This window comes from Peromyscus maniculatus, chromosome 2 (assembly GCF_049852395.1).
Source record: "Peromyscus maniculatus bairdii isolate BWxNUB_F1_BW_parent chromosome 2, HU_Pman_BW_mat_3.1, whole genome shotgun sequence".
NCBI classification, from domain to species: Eukaryota; Metazoa; Chordata; class Mammalia; order Rodentia; family Cricetidae; genus Peromyscus; species Peromyscus maniculatus.
Genome location: NC_134853.1, coordinates 27,008,775 through 27,029,016, shown reverse-complemented (window position 1 = coordinate 27,029,016; position 20,242 = coordinate 27,008,775). Strand labels below are relative to the sequence as shown.

The 20,242-nt window shown below is 40.7% G+C and overlaps 1 protein-coding gene across 10 annotated transcripts in view; it reads right to left on the bottom strand.

Annotated features, from left to right (window-relative positions):
• Lrrc69 (leucine rich repeat containing 69) overlaps positions 1 to 20,242 on the bottom strand; it is a 129,984-nt gene that overhangs the window by 9,639 nt on the left and 100,103 nt on the right. For 5 of the 10 annotated variants that reach the window (XM_076563876.1, XM_076563877.1, XM_006983290.4 and 2 more), the window contains one exon: positions 18,887 to 19,002. In XM_076563876.1, coding sequence (XP_076419991.1) covers positions 18,892 to 19,002 — 111 coding nt within the window. In that variant the 3' untranslated portion in view covers positions 18,887 to 18,891. Of the gene's footprint in view, positions 1 to 6,439; positions 6,523 to 13,702; positions 13,990 to 18,119; positions 18,205 to 18,835; positions 19,003 to 20,242 lie in introns of those variants that run through there. The other 5 variants (XR_006069260.2, XR_006069261.2, XM_076563874.1 and 2 more) reach the window with 5 other exon arrangements.

Genomic DNA, 20,242 nt, shown 5'->3' with positions numbered 1-20,242 from the left:
TAAGAAACCTAACGGCCATTCTTTCCCTAAGTGTAATGACGCTGGAAGACTTTCAGGACAGGAGTCTATAATTGTTATTTCAGATGTGAAAAAGTGACAGAGAAAAGAGTGGAAACGCTGCAAGGACGTGGGTGGTGGACAGAGCAACACTGAGGAAGAAGTGTAGAAGACAGAGCTGCAACAGCGTCCTTGAAGGCGAGTGAGTGACAGTGTGCTCACACGGGAAAGGAAGGGGAATAGAGAAGGGGGGGTATCCAGGGCGGAGCAGAAGGAAACCGAGGGAATTTGGTTAAACTTCCCAGTTTAGTTAGAAATAGTTAAGGGAGCCTTGTCAGATAACGAAAAATACATGCCTAGTAAAATTTGAAAAACACAAGAAGTAAGTTTGTGTCAGGAATGCCTCATAAAATTTTGAGATGTACTTATACAAAAAAAATGCATCATTGATTGTCTGAAATTCAAATATTTGTAGAGAACATGCAGTTTTTAAAAGTCATTTATCTGAAACACAAATTTAAGTATTTGTCCCCAGTATCACCATGCACTAAACTGGATTTGAGATACAATTGCCAAGTGCAGGTTCTCTCTTAGCCACCAGTACGCTTTGTAATCAGATACCACTTCTATCAGCGACGGGGATAGTAGTAATGAAGGCTTGAATTCTAATTCTGCCACTGCTTGGCTTTGTGATCTTCAGCAGATTTGTCTGGCAGAATGAAATGAAACCTTTGAAAGGATACCAGTGTTTCCAACACTAACTCTTGAAGCAACAGTGTCACCTAGTGGTTATGAAGCCAATGATGAGCAACTACAATCACCTGTCAAGGGCGCTAGGCTGTATCCACAGAACTTGCTGAGCTTTGGTCCGTGGTGATCTCAACAGCAAGTGATGGCTTCCATAGCCTATTGCATCAACTCATTTCACTGTCTCATCACGATAACGCATGTTCCCCCCACACAGGGAGGGGCACAGTGCCTTCTGCATTACCCTTTATAGTCTAACTTACTGTTGAAGAAAACCACTTCTGCTACCCGGGAGATTCTGACTATGAAACTAGCCACATGGACTTCAAATTTTTCTGTTTTTACTAACTGTATTATTCTCTAAAAACTGGCAGAAAGGATGGGAGGCGTGGGTAGATCTGGAAACATGAAGCTTGAGGTTTTTCTCAATTACCGGCTTCAGTTTTTCCCTTCTATTTAGGTTAGCAGTTTCTATTTTCTTTCTCACACTGTCAGGAAACTATGTGATTTGGAAGCGGGTGGAATCCAGAACCTAAATTAAAATATAAATATTCTAGTACAAATTTTGGTTCTGTATTAATTTAAGACCATTTTCTACTCTTGATATTTTATTGTGGCTTCTGTCCTGAAGACTTCTCAATGAAAAGAGAAATTTTGTGTTTTTAGAAAGGAATGAATTGGGCAGAGTTTTTGCACATCCAGAAATATAAAGAGTACTTAACAATCCCAAGAAGCCTCTGGGGAAGAATTTATTTAGGCCCAACTTAAATGTATTTCTTACATGAGAATATTCTAGATGAGAATCCCATGGGCTAGTGATCAACAGACAGTTAAGTAAACTTTGCATTGAAACTGATAGTATGCCAACTCTGAGTTTGCTTGCGAGAAATGTAAATATATTAAAAATAGGAAGGGAACATTCCTTTTAACAGGCCAGTGTTTTGTTTTTTGTTTTGTTTTGTTTTGTTTTAGGTATGTTTTTAAATTCTCAATGATTTTCAGTTGAATCACATTTCTGTATCTCATAGCCCTTTTGTGTTTTTATTTTCCATCTCAGACTTCCCTTCACCTAAATATTTCACAAGTTTTCCACAGTTGACACTGTTTCACAATGTCCCTAGACTGCTGTGCATTCCAAGTTGCCTCCTTACAGGCATGAGTGAGGAGATGAACGTGTATAGTTTCTTAGAAAAGGCATTTGAGCATTTCTGAAGTCAGCCGTACATATGAGCAAGGCTATAGTTTCACTAACATTTCTTCCCAACTCTTGAAGGCCTCCTTTTCTCGACATGTTCATGTTTAAAGCTTAAGGAACTCTGCTAAGACTAGAGGCAGGAAACACTGATACAGTCTCTCCATGTAGAAGTCCCAAGACCCTTGAATGGAGCCAGTGTTCTTAGAGCCCAAAGAACTTCTGAGAAGCCAGGTCATAGGTTCATGCTGTGCCTGTTTGCAAGGCATCGGTAAGCACATGAGAAAAACTAAGATTTAAGAATAGGCAATATTAGGCAGTGCCTCTTGAACTTGTCTATGAATCGGTTGCCAAAAATAACAGTCTGCTCAGAGTGAGCTTTAAGCTGAATATGTCTGAAAAAAGATTGAATAGTAATACGACGACGACTACTTAGCAGTATCAACCTGTCTAGTCACTGAATGGAAGATTGCTTTTCAAACATGATCATTTGCCATCTGAAAAATAAACCAGACTTTTTATTCAGGTTTGACTGCTTCATTTGAAAGCATTCAACATTTGAACACTTAATATCTCCATTCCCTTGTGAGACTTGTGGTATTTTATGAATATCTGATATTTTATGAATCTAAAAAGGAGGTGAAATTGGTGTCCATCACTTACAACAGAACACTTTGACGGAACACAACAGCAGAGTTACAGAATGTTTTTGCACACAAAACCACGTCTACATAGAGAGGTCCCTGCTGTGGCATGTTCTGTATGTCCTGTGGGAGCCCATTCTTGGGTTCCTCGTGGCTTTACCCAGCAGGTCCGAATAGAGGATGATTAGGACCACAGGCCTGAGTGGAGGTATGTGAGATGGTCTGCTGTGCTGGGGGATGGTCTGTATGTCAAGTTGCTCTGATTGGTCAATAAATAAAATATTGATTGGCCCGTGGCTAGGCAGGAAGTATAGGCAGGACTAACAGAGAGGAGAAATAAAAGAACAGGAAGGCAGAAAGAGTCACTGCCAGCTGCCTGCCAGGACAAGCAGCATGTGAAAATGCCGGCAAGCCACAAGCCACGTGGCAAGGTATAGATTTGTAGAAATGGATTAATTTAAGATATAAGAACAGTTAGCAAGAAGCCTGCCACGGCCATTCAGTTTGAAGCAATATAAGTCTCTGTGTTTACTTGGTTGGGTCTGAGTGGCTGTGGGACTGGCGGAAGACAAAGATTTGTCCTGACTGTGGGCAAGGCAGGAAAACTCTAGCTACAGGTCCCTAACACAGAAACCAATCAATCAGTGAGCTTTTGGAAGCCCATCCTAAAAATAGTGGGTTTGACACTGAGCAACAGTTTAAAAGGAAAGTTTGTCTCATAACCAACAGGTCTTATAAAAGCCAATGAAGTCATGGAGCTCATGAGCCCAAAATAAAATTCCATGCGAGTTAGATGTCATTCCTTGGAGAGAAAGAACAATTACCAGAACTTTTGGAGAATTGCAGATCATTGGAGGAGGCAAAATTAAAGTAAGTAAAACATGAAAGGGAATTCAAAACCCACAGCAAATCACTGTTAAATCCACTCTCATTGTATGATTTTTAATGTATTTAAATAAGAAGGTGTTTCTAAAAGTTCAAGTTTACAATATCCTTGACTCATGGAAAAGAGATCTGGAAGACAGAGAGGAGTTAAGGCTCGTTTGGAAGACTGGATGCTCTAACAGCACTTCTGAGGCAATGATGGGCAAGGGCTGCAGCACTTGGGAAACTCACTGAGAAAGGCTCAGGTGTATTTGAAAATAACACATCCAAGTGGACCAAATGGGAGGTTTCACTTTGCTACTGGTATATGCTGTGATTCGAGGAAAGTTGCTTTGCCTTTGAGAATCTCAGGAACATATTAGCCCAAAGGGGGAGACCAAGGGGTTTCAGGGTGCTCTCCAACATACCCTAAGGGAGAGCTGCCTCTTATCCTTTCACACTCTATCGTCAACAGCCAAGTAATTCACTCCATTTCTCCCTTATGATTCCTGTTCTCCCCTTCTGGGCTCATCTTGTATTGAATTATTGCAAGAACCAGTTTGATGAATCCTAACTAGGCTGAAATGAATTAGCCTCTGTTTGATGATTTCTTCTTCATTAGGGTCCCACAAGGATACCAAAAGAAGAAATTTTAATTAAATAAAATCAGGCAAGACTGAGGAAATATCTTGCAAACCCCAGGCCCTCTCCGCCAACTTGGACTCATTCACAATATACTTCAGTTTCTCCCTGTGAACACTGAGCAGCATTCTTGGCTAGAACTGCTAAGCCTTAATTTTTTGGTAATGGCCAGCTTTCTTGGAATCACACAACTAAAGCGTCCCAAGAGATCACGTCGCTCAGTCATCAGTATTCTCTAAATTATTTTTTCCTTTAAAAAGTGAGTATTTCATTCAGAAGGGAGCTTCTCTTGGAGCCTTCTGGCACAGGGTGTGCCTGCATCTTTCACACAATATGTAGAGGCATGCGCAAGCCTCATCAGCAGACACCACAGCTTCACAGAACAGGCAAATGACGCATGTCTGGCAGTATCTCCCCTGGTTCTTCCTCTCTCTGGCTTCCTCAAGCATTTTAGTACTCTGTTCTCCAGATTATGCTACCTTGGTTTCTTTAACGATTTTCAAATTTGGCAAAACACATAAACACATTCAACCAAAATTACTGAGCACATGGCATGTTTCTGGAGAATTCAGTGTGCTGAGCAGAAGAGATGGTATTGTAAGCAACATGACATCATGAAAAAGAACATTTTAAACAATGAATAACCCCTTTTGTGAAAAAGTAAAGTTTGCAACCAGCAGTAAAATACCTGTAGTCAATTTCATAACAGACTGAGTTTCCACAAATATCTATCCCAAAAGATAATGGATTATAACTCTAGCTCCCAGTGTAAACTGTCACATTTAAGAAAATAAAGATGAGGACATTCAGGCCCAGCGGCGGCCCACAGAGGTAAACAGGCCTGGCGGTGGAGACAAGCAGACGCAGGTAGGCCTGCGGCGGCGGCCCGCGGAGGTAGACGGGCCCAGCGGCGGCAGCCAACAGGGATATTCAGGCCCGGCGGCAGCCAGCAGAGACATTCAGGCCCAGTGGCGGTCAACAGAGGTAGACAGGCACGGTGGTGGAGACAAGCAGACGCAGGTAGGCCTGCGGCGGCGGCCCACAGAGGTAGACGGGCCCAGCGGCGGCAGCCGACAGGGATATTCAGGCCCGGCGGCAGCCAGCAGAAACATTCAGGCCCAGCGGCAGCCCACAGAGGTAGACGGGCCCAGCAGCAGCAGCAGAGACATTCAGTCCTGGCGGCAGCCGGCAGAGACATTCAGGCCTGGTGGCGGTCCCCAGAGGCAGACAGACCCAGCGGCAGCTGACAGGGACATACAGGCCCAGCGGTGGACCGCAGAGGTAGACAGGCCCAGGGACGGAGACAAGCAGACGCAGCTTGGAACAGGGACGCCCCTAACCCCAACATCTGGGGAAGAAGCTATCTCCATGGGTCAGAACCAGAACGAATCTGAACACTCCGTCTGAGGACAACCCAGGGCCCAGCTGCTGATCCTGTGAAACCCAACAACTTGGAGGTGTTGGTGAGACTACCCTGCTCAGCTGAAACCCATCTGGGAGAGGATTCAGATGCCTACAGTTTAAAGTCTGAAGAAACAAGATCAGCTGAGGAGTTGACAAATGAACAAAACGTGACCTGGGAACACAGAAGAAGGCACTACCCAGACACCAAACCAGATCACCAGAATCATAAGTATATAATTCACCGATTGAAATCAGCTGCCCCTGAAGAAATAGCCCAATAGCACCAATTTAACCAAGAACCCCTACTAAACCAAGACTAAAAATTAGAACAAGAGAGGCACTCTCAGACACAGACACCACCTGCACTGCACAGAGGAAGAGATGAGTAGACGCCAGTGCAAAAATACAGACAACAACATAAAGACCTATATGGCAACATCAGAACCTAGTGATTCTACACCTGCAAGACCTAAACATACCATGACAGAAGAAACAGAAGAAATCAACCCTAAAAATGACTTTAAGAAGATGATAGAGGCCCTTAAAGAAGAAATAAAACATTCCCTCAATGAGGAAATAAAAACTTTCCTTAAAGAGGAAATGAAAAACTACCTTAAAGAGGAAAGAAAATAAAGATGATATTATGAACACATTCATTTGGTTAAAAGTAATGAATCCCTAAAATGCACATACTAGAAGCATTTAGTTCTATAAATATTTTCATCATAAAAGTGTCACTCTGTTCATTGTCCAACTTTTAAAATGCATTCAGAGAAAACAAATTAACTTGAGATCAATTTATTTCTCCTTGTGAGTAATTCTAGTCTGAACATAATTTCTCAGCTTGGAAATCTTAGATAATTTTGTTAGATTCTGTAACAAAATTATGTAACATAGCTGATGAAGATTAAATGTGCTTAATTTTGTAAAAGATGATGCAAAGCCCCAATACTATATGACTAAGACATTTTAATTGGATTTGAGAAGTCCGTGGTGGTGGTACCAGATGCTTCTCTGGTCTCCAGCTTCTGCCTAGCAGTGAAAAAAGAAAAAGAATTAGGGTAACCTAATGGTTGTTTCCAACGATATCCTGTTAGCATCCTTAATTTTTCATATCTAAAACTAACCCTTATTTCCTACCAAATCCAATCTGTAGATTGATTTTTTCGCCTTGCCCACTGTCAGGACAAACCTCTGTCACCCGCCAGTCCCACAGCCGCTCAGACCCAACCAAATAAACACAGACACTTATATTGCTTGCAAACTGTATGGCCGTGGCAGGCCTCCTGCCAACTGTCCTTATCTTGCTAACTGTGTTTATAGCTTAAATTGATCCATTTCCATACATCTATACCTTGCCATGTGGCTGGTGGCTTACTGGCGTCTTCACATGCTGCTGGTCATGGCGGCGGCTGCAGCCTCTCTGGTCATTGCGGCGGCTGCAGCGTCTCCTTCTGCCTTTCTGTCCTTTTATATCTCCTCTCTGTTAGTCCCGCTTATCTTTCCTGCCTAGCCACGGCCAATCAGGTTTTATTTATTAACCAATCAGAGCATACAGACCATCCCCCAGCACAGCCAAGTGCAGACCATCTCAAACACCTGCACTCAGGCCCATGGTCCTAATCATCCTCTATACGGACCTGCTGGGTAACGCCACAAAGAACCTGAGAATGGGCTCCCACAGGACATACAGGACATCCCACAGCACCAATCTATTTTCTGAAACCTTTACCAAACTACAAGACACCCATGGTCAGTGATATATTTTATTCCTCTTAGATAGTCATTCATGCCATTGTTTTTAAAATGTGGTCCTTTGAATCTATCCCTCATGTTCCATTTCTACCCATATTATCCTGTCATTTACCCCACTCACGGGGATATTGCTGGGCTCTTTTCCTCTTTGCTCACATTTCTCCCTCTATTAACTCTCACTGTGTTGCTGTGAAGATCAGTTTTTCTCTTCTTAGTATTCATTATAAATTAGCTTGTATAAGCTTCTAGAAATCCATGGTACTCCCAGAGGCAGGGTACTGTTTCAATTCACTTAATCTTTATAATAACTCTCTCGGAAAAGAATTATTATTCTGTGCCACAGATGAAGAGGAGACAGAGAGAAGCCCAGAGAGGTTAGGGGCAATGTATATGGCTCCATTTGCAGTGTGTAAAGCAAAGCACACCAGAAACAAGTAGGAAGGAACAGTGGTCCACTGAGCTGACAGTAAACTCCAGGGAGCATAGTGTGGAAATTGCAGGACCCTGCAGTGATGGTGTGATTTGGATGTAAAATGTCCCATACAGATTTATGTTTTCCAACCCTTTGTTCCCCAGAGGTGATCTTCTTTGGAAGCTTGTGAAATATTTAGGAGGTGAAGCCCTGCTGAAGAAGTGGGGCAGACATTCAAGTGTCACAGCCCAACTCCACTTCCTGTGCACTTTTTGCTTCCTGACCTCAGATGCACTGTGACCAGACCCCCCATGCTCATACCACTGTGCCTTCCGAGCTAGCAGGAGCAGCATCTCTTCACTGCAAGTCAAATTAACCAACTCTCCATTTGCTTCTCATGGATTTCATCACGATAACAGAAAAGTAACTGATACAAAAGTGACTAGATAAAGGGGCCCATGAGGAAAGAGTGGCAGGAGGTAGCCTAGAGACCTAGAAGAAGGACAAACTTAGGTCAAGAAATTTGTACTTTTTTCAGAATGCAACTGGAAGCTAAAGAATGTCTCTGTGCTTTTTTGTGCATAACAATTTATAACAGACAAAAAGTGGAGAAAGCTCAATATAAATAATGCATAACAAACTATTTTGTAATAAAGAGTACCATTAGAAAATTAAAAGAACATGCTTTTTACATACAGTGATAAATGTGGGATTTATTTAAAAGCAAAATCTATGGTGGAAAAGATCAGAATGATGTTTGACTTACTAGAGCAAGATTGAAATTTACTATAAAGTAGGCCTGCCACATAAAATATAGGCTTTGGAGCTTAAGTTTGAATTTCAGATCAATAAAAATATTTTTTAGTATAATAAAAATGTGCTCTATGCATTTTTACTTGTGAAATCCATAAAGCGCTATGAGAGAAGTTTCCAAGATAGTGGTAATACTACACACCTAAATAAGAGCTCCCCACTGCATCTGTGAAAGCCATGGAGATTTAGGAATGCAAGCATATAGAGACAATGGAGAAAAGTATTGAACTCTAGTTAGTGATAGACTTGCTGAACCACTGGAAGAGAAGTAAGGTAATGTCTGAAAGTTACTTCAACAGGCTGTAGCATGAATCTTAAAAAGTCTTAATGAAAACAAACCTGGAGCCAGGTATTGGGGTGAATGCTGGAAGATCAGAGAAGCAGAACAAGCCACAGCTTCCTCACCTTTCCAGTCCTCAGCTGATCCTATTTCCTCAGACTGGAAATTCTGTGTTCTCATACGAATAGATCTCAGCTGAACTGCTTCTTGAAAGCCTGAAAGCTTAACCTGCCAAAAGCTTCTAGTTTCTGGTCTTCACGTCTTATATACCTTTCTGCTTTCTGCCCTCACTTCCTGGGATTAAAGGCTCATTTCTTGGGATTAAAGGCGTTTATCACCATGCCTGGCTGTTTCCAATGTGGCCTTGAACTCACAGCGATCCAGACATTCTGCCTCTGGAATGCTAGGATTAAAGGCGTGAGTGCCACCATTTTCTAGCCTCTGTATCTAGTAGCTGTTCTGTTCTCTGACCCCAGATAAATTTATTAGGGTGCACAATATTTTAGGGAACACAATACCACCACATTTCCCCCTTTTTTGTCTAAAATTAAAAAAGCTTATAACTAATACAAGAAAAACTATATCCAATAAGTACTATAACTATATACAGTATATACAAGCAATAAATACTTAAACAATGTCTAGTCCATTTGCATTTAACAAATTCAGAGAAAATAATTACATTATATATCCTATTTTGGTAAGTCCAAAATGTACCTGATTTATTTTCTATCCTAACTTATATTACTAACAGAACTATCTTATAATGTTTTTCAAATTTATAAACTTACACCTCTTTAGTTTTTCTAAAAATGTCTAGTCCATTAACACTTGAAAGATTCAGACAAAAAATTCCATTATATATATATATATATATATATATATATATATATATATATATATATATATATATAATGTCCAGTCCAGTAACTTTTGATAAACTCAGACAAAAAATTTTCATTACTTATCCTATGTAAAACAAGTAGTTCCTTTTTAAAAAGTAGATTCAATAATTGACCTTTTTTATCTTATACCCATATTCTCTTTTCTCTTTTCATAATAGATTCAGTAATTTACCTTTTGTCAAATTTTATCTTCCCATTTTTCTTTTTAGAGTAGATTCAATCATCTACCCATTTATCCTATTATTTCTTCATCTTTTTTTCTCAGAGTAGATTCATTGATCTACCTCATATCTATATTCTCTTTTTTCTTTTTCTTTAAACAAAATCTCTAAATCTAATCTCCTTGTTCAGCTTTTTTCCTGACCATTAACAATTAACAACTTGTAACCAACCATGATAAACAATGACAATTATCCATAAGCCATTGAATGACCAAAAACCTCCCCCCATCCCACTTCTTGGATATGTGGGTGTCATTTTCTTAAAATTACTTCCTGCTTTCTGGGGGTGAAGACATCTTTAGGAAATCCTGAAAAGAAAGTTTTGGGGTTAATTGTCAAGTCCTGAGGGATTTAGCTGTATCATTCGTCCAGTCTCTGCATAATGGGAAAGTGTAGGGCTTGTCTCAAGTTCTTGTTCGAGTAGTCTGTCAGACTGGATCATCTCAGCTAGCCATCTCAAAATTTTCCTGAGCAGTTTTTAGTCCAAAGTCAATCTTTCTGTGGTGTTAATTGGCTTAATGGCTTTACCATAGTCCATATGGAATAATCGTTGTGGGGTCCCATCATCCTTTTGAAGATTTCAAAGTTGCTGTTAGGTGTGGTAATGATTCCCTGAAGTTTTTTGTTGTTGTTGTTGTTGTTGGTCTTTGTTTTGTTTTTGTTTTTTCTGCCTCCTCTGTGGTTTGGAGCAATCACAGTCTGATAAATGTATGTCTCTTGGAACCAAGAATGTTCTTCCCTAGAAGAGAAAATCTTCACAGCAATTTCTCCCCACCATTTGTCTTGCCAAACTTTTCCAAACTGACCTTTGCCGATGCTTTCTTGTAACACGGTGGTCCTGGCAATTCTTCTCTGAACAAGCAGCAGTAAACCCTTCGTCCCAGGCAGCAGCATTACCGCAGTCACCAACATGATGAGAAGGAGCCAGCAACTTGGAGTAGGAGCCGCTGCCTCCATGGTCCCACTGCCACCGTTTGTGGCTAGGCCCAGGCCGAAGCTTCTCCTTAGCAAGCCTCCTAGGCTGGCCTCAAACTCGGGATCCTCCTGCTCCTGCCTCTTTCAGCAAATGCTACTGGCGTGCACCACCACAACCAGCCAAGTGTAGCTCAGGCCTTAGCTGGGGCCCACAAGGCCACAGGCAAGCAGCTTTTTCATGAATTCGTACCACGAACGTTGGGTGCCAGATGTAGCATGAATCTTAAAAGGTCTTAATTAAAAACAAACCTGGAGCCAGGTATTGGGGTGAATGCTGGAAGATCAGAGAAGCAGAACAAGCCACAGCTTCCTCACCTTGCCAGTTCCTCAGCTGATCCTATTTCCTCAGAATGGAAGCCTCTGTGTCCTCATCTGAATGGATCTCAGCTGAGCTGCTGATCAAAAGCCTAAACGCTTAACAGGTTCTAGTTCCTGGTTTTCATGCCTTATATACCTTTCTGCTTCCCACCATCACTTCCTGGGAATAAAGGTGTGAGTCACCATGCCCGGCTGTTTCCAGTATGGCTTTGAACTCACAAAGATCCAGATGGATCCCTGCCTTCAGAATGCAAGGATTAAAGGTGTGTGTGCCACCATTTTCTGGCCTCTATATCTAGTGGCTGTTCTGCTCTCTGACCCCAGATAAATTTATTAGGGTGCACAATATTTTGGGGAGCACAATACCACCACAACAGGCATCAAAATGAGATATATTAGAAAGACAACAGTGATGGGAGCTAGAATCTCTGAGGGTGGGGATAGTTGGGATATCATGGGATAGCAGTTATCCTGTGAAACGGAAGATGAGGGAAAACATTTCAGTGACAAAGTAACATAGGAAACTTTTTAGGTTTCACAAGAAAAATTCTTAGAACTGATAAATACTCTCAGCAAAGAAGCAAGATACAAAATTGACATGAAAAACTCAGTAGCTTTTCTAGATATCAACAATCAATATTTTAAGGAAGAAATCAAGAAAACAGTACCATTCACAGTGGCTTTCTAAATTAGCTTGGCATGATCCTTATCAATGAAATCAAGGAATTTTATAATAAAAAAATCTTTAAAACACTAAAAAGAAATAAAAGAAGATACTAGAAATAATATTAATTTTGCAGATCCCACATTTATGGATATGCAGAATTAAAATTATGAAAATGGTTTCATTGCCAAAGGCAATCTTTCAGAGTCAATGAAATCTCCATTAAACTCCAATGACATTCTTCACAGAAAAAAAGCTTAAAATTCATACACATGCATACACACATATACACATGCACACAAATATACACACACATACACATGCGTTACATTTATTTATGCTGTGAAACATTTCTTTAAAGATATGTTCTTTTATGGTGCATTTGCTTAACTCTGAAAAGCTGTGTTACTTTGCCTGTCTAAAATGCCTGATGGTCTAATAAAGAGCTGAATGGCCAATAGCAAGGCAGGAAAAAGGATAGATAGATAGGGCTGGCAGGCAGAGAGAATAAATAGAAAGAAAAATCTGGGAGAAAGAGTGCCAGGTGGTGGTGGTTTATGCCTTTAATCCCAGCACTCAGGAGGCAGAGGCAAGTGGATCTCTGTGAGTTATTTATCATGGAACTAGAAAATATCATCCTGAATGAGGTAACCCAGAATCAGAAGGACAAACATAGTATGTACTCACTCATAAGTGGATACTAGATGTAAGGCAAAGGATAACCAAACTGCAACCCACAGCTCCAGAGAAGCTATCTAACAAGGAGGAACCCTAAGAGAGACACATAGATAGCCCAGCAAAGGAGAAATAGATGAGATCTACATGAGCAAACTAGGAGTATGCGTGTGGAGGGGGGTAATAGAGGACAAAGAATGGAGGATGAGAACATAAGGAAATGGGAGGGTTGAGCTAGAACAGGGACAGAGTAGGAGAGCAAGGAAAGAGATATTATGATAAATGAAGACATCATGGGAATAGGATGAGGCAGGGTGTCGGGGAGGCTCTCAGGAATCCACAAGGATGACCCCACCTTGGACTACTGGCAATGGTTGAGAGGGTGCCTGGACTGGTCTACTCTAGTGCCCAGTCTAGTGAATACCCTAACTGTCATCATAGAGCCTTCATCCAGTGACTGATGGAAGCATATGCAGAGATGCATGGTCAGGTGCCAGGCAAAGCTCCAGGAATCCAGTCAATGAGAGAGAGGAGGGATTTTGTGGGTGGGGGGGACGTTGAGACCATGATGGGAAAACGTGCAGAGATGACCGGCCACACTTATGGAGACCCATGAACTGTGGACTAATAGCTATGGAGCCCCCATAGGACTAGACTAGACCCTCTGAATACAGGAGACAATTGTTTAGCTCAAACTGTATGGAGGGCCCCCAGGCAGGGGGGTTGGATCCATCCCTGATGCATGGGCAGGCTTTTTGGAACCCAGTACCTAGGGTGTGACACCTTGCACAGCCTTGGTGCAGGGGGGAGGGGCTTGGACCTGCCTCACCTGAGTGTGCCAGGCTCTGCTGACTCCCCATGGGAGGCCTTGATTTGGAAAATGTGGAGATAGGGAGTGGGTTGAGGGGTGGGAAGAGGGAAGAAGGGGGGTCTGTGGTTGGTATGTAAAGTGAATAGAAAATTTCTTAATAAAAAAAATGAAAAGAAAAAGCTGGCAAGGAAGAAGCCAAACTAAGGCCAGGCATTTATAATTAAGAATAAGTCACCATGTGTGATTTAGTTCAGAGCTGGGTGGTGGGCCCCAGAAAAGAACAACAACAACAACACACACACATACATAAACACATGCACATATGCGCTCATGCGCGCGCGCGCGCGCGCACGCACACACACACACACACACACACACACACACACACACACACACTACACCTTAAGGCTTGTTGTACTAATGAACTCACAGTAGTTACAGTTACCTGCATGAGACCTGCACAGCCAACAAAAGCAGTGTGCATGGGGAGGAGCTCCCGAGGTACTGAGGAGCTACAGGGATTTAACGGCTACTGGGCAAAGTAGAATCATTTTTCCTCACAGATATGGCCTCTGATAGGTTGCCCAGGCTCATTCAAGCTGCATTAATGAGACTCACTGGATTATAAAAGAAGGTGACATGATGACGTAGGGAGCACTTGTTGGAGAATCTAGGGGAGAGTAGAAAGGAAGTTGCGGGATAGATATGACCAAGATTGGCACTGTGTGTTTATAAAAAATGTTAGAGTCATTAACACTAAGCATGTTTGAAAAAGCCATAAGGAATTATATTATTTTAGATTTACCTAAAATTACATGTGACACATATAAGCATATGTGTATAAGTAAATAGTTTCAATTAAGTTATGTTGCTTGGACTGACAATTACATTACAGAGTGATGTAGAAGGTGGGAAGGAACGGGGAAAGAGAAGGGAAGGACTTTGGTGTTTGCAGGTAGGACCTGTGATTTTAAAGAAGGTGGCTGGAAGGGCTTTCTGAGGAATGTGGGGAAGCTGTCTAAGGAGCTGACACCACTCCACCAAAGCATATTGTATCCCAGAACAAGTACAACTGACAGATGCTAGCCAGGAGAGACAGGGGGAGATTCTTGGTTTTGAACAGAGAAGAGCTATTCTAACTTAGTGCAAAGCACCTCCCAATGAGGCAGCAGCTCTCTGAGACCCTGTCCACATGACGTGCAAGTTAGGATACTAGGGGATGTATCAATATACATTTCTTGGAAGTAGAATTGCTGGCACAAAATAGAAACACTTCAGAAGAGGATGTCCTTTTAAAGTATTTCCTTCCTAAAGCTACTACTACTTGATGGATGCATTTTAACTGAACAATTTTAATGTATTATAATGCATTTTTATCTTCAATATACAATGATAAAACAAGCCACATGCAACTGCTAATTTCCTTGGTAATGCCACAGGCTTTTATTATAATTACAATAAACAGACGGAATCTTTGTCTAACTTTACTAAAAGAAAGATGGCTACAATTCGGTTTCACCACTTCCAAATGAACTTGCTTTCTTTCTCTCCCTAAACATTTACCAGCTCACAGGAATAAAATAAAAGGGAAGTCCTTATAAAGCTGGTCTGTGCCTGCACTGGCTGACAAATCATTTATCTTCTCCTGCCCTTCAACTTGAGTCCACAGTGATGCTCAAAAAGTCCCCTTCTCCCCCAGTGGCCTGACCTTCGATGTGGCAGCAGCCTCTAGGTTATTTTTTTCAACATTTCTCTCTCTCTCTCTCTCTCTCTCTCTCTCTCTCTCTCTCTCTCTCTCTCTCTCTCTCTCTCTCTCTCTCACCCTCTGAAAGAGTAGTCAGTGCTTTTAACCTCTGAGCCATTTCTCCAGACCCCAAGACTACTTTTGAAAGTAGGCCTTCCACACTGAGAGTCCTGTGGCCTGAGAAGGTTCCCAATGTTCCAGTGGTGGGTTTGAAGGGTAAAGAATCCTGGGACTTTCTCTGAGCCAAGAAACAAACAGTTATTTAGCAAGACCAAGTAACTTCTGCTTATTTATTTTTCTCACAGAAAAAAATAACCTAGACAAGGGCCATACAAAGAGGTATTTTAAGAAGACATACCAAGAATATTTGCAATATTATTTTATGGCTTTTAGAAGCTTTATCAAGTGATCAAAAAAATCTATCTTCATTAAAACTTCCTTAGTTTAAAATGAAATCTCCAGTTTAAAAAATATATTAGTACACAAGATAGTATTTCAACATAAAAATTTCTAAACCGCTAATACCCTTAATGACTTATTGATTTGATTATACAAAAATAATAATACTTTCATCAAATTAATTGGGTCTTTGACCTCTGAATCATCTTATATTATTTTGTAAACTTGTTAGAAATATTGAACATAACCAATAATAGTGATCATCACACCTGCACTCTCAGTCATAAGGATGCTAAGGAAGGAGTATCTTGAGTTAGATTGTTTGTTTGTTTCTGTTCATAACTGCTCCAGTGAGAATGTAGAGGTCAAACTCATATTATGGGGCTTGGCTGTAGGCATCAACACTCATTAAGCTATCTCATGGTCTACGATCTTGAATGTGAAGTCAGCTAGAAGGAGGGAAGGAAAAGAAGAAGTAGGGCTAGTACAGGAAAGCAAACAATGGAAAGGAAAGGATTGACCAGTTAAATAGAGAAAATTCATGTCGGATTATGTATACAAATATGTATGTAAATAAGAATCAGAGGTGGTATTGAATTACATCTAGTCACTAGAGACATCAACACAATGTATTAATGATTCTACAGTAGACTTCTGTTTGAAGCTACCTTCCCAAAACATGTGCGATAAGACTTGATAACAAGCAATGAGAGAGACTTCATTCTTGTTTTCATTCTCCTTCTCAGGCAAATATGAGTGAAAATGGAAATCTAAGAGATTGGATGTGAGAGACACAAACGGGAAAAATAATCTAGATAATTTGCAAAATTTTAATATTCCAGTTGCTTCAACTTTAGATAAGGGCTGGCTATAACTGTTAGAAAATAAAAACATTTTGCAGTGTTTCAAATCCCAGCAGCATTTCAGATGTATTGCAATTGTCAGGAATATACATCACCTTCACAGGCATTACACCTGTGAGAGTAAGAAGTTCCTGGTTTAATTAGTGATTCAGAGCCTTGGGTGGCCCACGGAGCAGGTGCAGATACCTCTTCCCCAGTGTTGTTCCTGTCATGACAGTTGATACTTTATTATGCATCCAGAAGCCACTGCACATCTGGATATCAGAGCCATGATGTCAGAGCTATGATGTCAGAACAATGATATCAGTTATTTGATGCTTTACAGAAGTTTCTGGGAAGGACTCTTAGCCTCCCACATACCCAACCAATTGTTAGTTACAATGTCTATAGGGCTGTCTGCTTTACTCTTTCCAGATCAACGATAAATATTCCCACATGAATATTATCCTCATCATTCTCTATCTTCCAAATCCTATTTTATTTATCATATTGTTTGTAAATTGTTTCTCAGTTGCCTCTATTAGGAAGAAATCTCTGTGAGGGCAAAGATCCTATTAGTTTTGTTCACTGTCACAGATTTAGAACATAGATGGCAGCCCCTCAGCAAATATTTGTTTAATAAATGAACAAATAGGAAAAGAACAGTCTGTATAGAAGAGCTTGCGTGCCTTTTAGATATGTTGACATTAAAGGACATGGAGATATAGGTCAAAGGTGAAAAAAGAGACAGAGTCACTGATAGTCCTGTTGTGAGTGCAAGTAACTGAAAGGGTAGGGGTGAGTGGATTCATTCATTAAACAAAAGGCACTTGAAGACAATAAGACCTGGTTAAGAGGTTCACAGAACACTGGTTTTTAATGGAAAGCACAGAAAAGAATTCAATTAAATGGATAGTGAAGAGAGATTTCCTAAGGCTGTAACTCCATGGAGACAGGTGCTTAGTGGAGCCCAAATCTGCAGGGAGGAACCACCTCTGAGAGAAGCGAGAAGTTCAAAAGGAAGTCGGCAATGACCTGATAAAGACAAATGCTGTGGACCGGTGAGGAGAAGCCAGGCTGCATGACCTTCACATACGAATTAAACATGGCAGCAAGAGTGGAAAGAGTGAGGCCACAGCCACCTATATGTCACCTGAATGTCAAGAAAATACCCGGACCACTTGTTGGATAAACAAGTACATAGATGGGTGGGTAGACAGGATTTTCTAATCAGGACCAAGATGAGGAATAGATTGTGGCTGAAGTCAGAGGACTGGAATGATAAACAAACCATGTTTAAACAGTATACTCCCCCAATCAAATACAATTTCCTGAGTGATTTTTCTCTTAATAAGCATATATAGTGTGTTTAGTGAACCCTGGGTTGTTCCCAGTTGTTTATTTTTGTTTAAGTACATTCTTGTTTAATGGAGCCTTTTAAATGTTACCTTGAAATAACTTTGTTTGAGTGAGGCCTAGGACTTGTTCTTTGGATCTGAGCCTTTGCTGTATTCCATAGATCCCACTTGCCAACTATGCCCGAGGTAACTTGGATGCATCAAAGAGTGTGACCTGAGTTGAACTTATTGTGGCCTCCCAAGGAAGGTGGCAGTGGTAAGCACAGAGGAGGCTCCACTCTGCCTTCCAGCATGTGGGTGATCAGTCACATGAAGTAATGCTATCCTTAGGGGAGTTTAAACATGAAATTAGGATTAGCTTTCTTACAAACCCAACTAATTGGTGGTTCTCAAAATCAACCACACAGACAAATCACCCAAAAGACAATGGCCACAGAAACTACCTGGTGATACTCACAGTTTCCGGGTCAGTGGTCCTACGGTAGAGCCAGAGAATTGGCCAGATGGTGTTGAGTGCAAATCACACTTTAAGAACCACTGATCTAGGCAAAATGTAACATATATTTTCATGACTTCTTTCCCTAGTTTTCTCTTTTTCCTCATAGAAAATGAGCTAAATTCTCATTTCAGCAATTTTCTTCACACAGACAAATTTCCCTCGAGCAAAAAATTAAAAATAAAATAAAACAAATCAAAACACTGTAGACAGTAATTGTGTTAGCAGTCACTATCCTTGACTTTCCAGCCTTCTACCCATTTTTAAGAGGAATGAAGATTCTAGACCGTATCAACAGATATTAGTGCCTCAAATGAAATTCGGCTAATACAATATAGCTGCCTTGCACCAATGAGTACTTCTCTTTCAACTGTGAAATGCTCATCAGTGAAACATGCTTCTCCATTAAATTCTCTTAAAATTTTCTAGAAAAGGGAGGTAGGACTGATAAAGGTATGGAAAAGATCAACATCCATGTGCCATGCAGATTAATTTTTCCCAGTTTAGAATTTGTTTTAAGCCAACAGGAAGAAAGGAGCATCTAGAACCAGACCGTCTAGAGGCAGAGTGCAGTGAGTCTATTGCCAGTTTTGTAACTGAATGACTTATCTTCCTTTGCTTAATGAACTGAAAGGAACTAGACAGAGGGCGGCCTCCTAAGTGGAGCATGAACTGACCTTGTGCAGAGCAGACAACTGGCTTGGTGACACTGTGAAGGAGTTTCTCACCTGCTCTACTCTGGAACAATTCCGAAGACTTTAGGACCACGCTGGTCGAAGCAGTGGTAGGAACAAAGTAATATCCGGAGAGGTATCAGATGTAGGTTTCTGCTTATCTTCCAGTTCTGAAAAGAAAGATGAGCAGTCAAATTAAGAAATTCCCAAGAAGTACAGTTAGGAGTGGATTACTTTGTTTAGTGTTTGAGAAAACTGAGGATGGGCTTACACTCCTGATTCTATTGCATCTACCTCCTAAATGCTAGGATCACAGGCAAGCATCAGTGAGCCTGGTTTGTCTAGTATTTTTGAGTAAAATATTCATTTTATCAGAAGTTTTAGAACATTGACTTCTAAATGACACACTACTCCATTTATAGCTAATTTGTTCTTTCATCACACATAAACAGAAAAGGTTAACCATCTGACATAGGCATATTTAACACTAAATAAAATTGATAACAATTTATATGTGCTTTTATCAACACACTAGAACATAGTCTGGCCATACAGTGCTAGGGATGCCAATGGAAATCATACACTCTGCATGACCTTGACTCCTGTTCGAAAGGGGTTTTCATTACCAAACAGCAAGTAATTACTGAATAACTTCTTGATTTTGCCTGTCTTGCATGCACTTCCTATATGAAAATTTCAATTTATTTGTTCATTTTCTGTAATGTTCTCTAAGATCATCATGGGCTGAGTCTCAATCAAGGTATTCAAGACATGACTCATCTTCAAGTATCTCTCATCTTACTTTTCCATGAAAAAAATAGGTAGTCAAAAACTCTGCCTGCCAACTTAGTGTACATATCTTAATCACAGCCTTGGCCTCTGAAAGGCCTTGTTTGATCCTCACCATGACTAAAAGGGGAGGCAGCAAAACCTCTAAAGTCAACATAGCTCTCATTGAAGAAATCCAAAGCAGAGATATATGACTTGAGATTTAATTGGTTAAAGATATTTATTGCTTTCATCATAAAATCCTCTTGCCAACATCATCACAAACCAAATGAGAGATGTGAATGCTGTTGTGCTCATTCTTCCACAGAAGAATTTTGAAATACTATTTAGATGTTTGAAAACATATCATCCACCCTCAAGAGTGACAGCCTTCTAATGTTGGCAATGTATGAGTGGGGAACTGAACTCAAAGGTCATACCATCAGCCCACCCTAACAGTGACTGGGAAGTGCTATCCTGATTACATAATATTTTGGATGTAGGCTAATATTTTCCCACATGTTAATCAATGAGTAGGTATTTATTGAACTCCCTGGTGAGCATCTCTATTTTGCCTGTTTGGTGCTTATTTCCCACATGGATGGCACAAGAACTCTTTTTTTTTTTTTTTTTTTTTTTTGG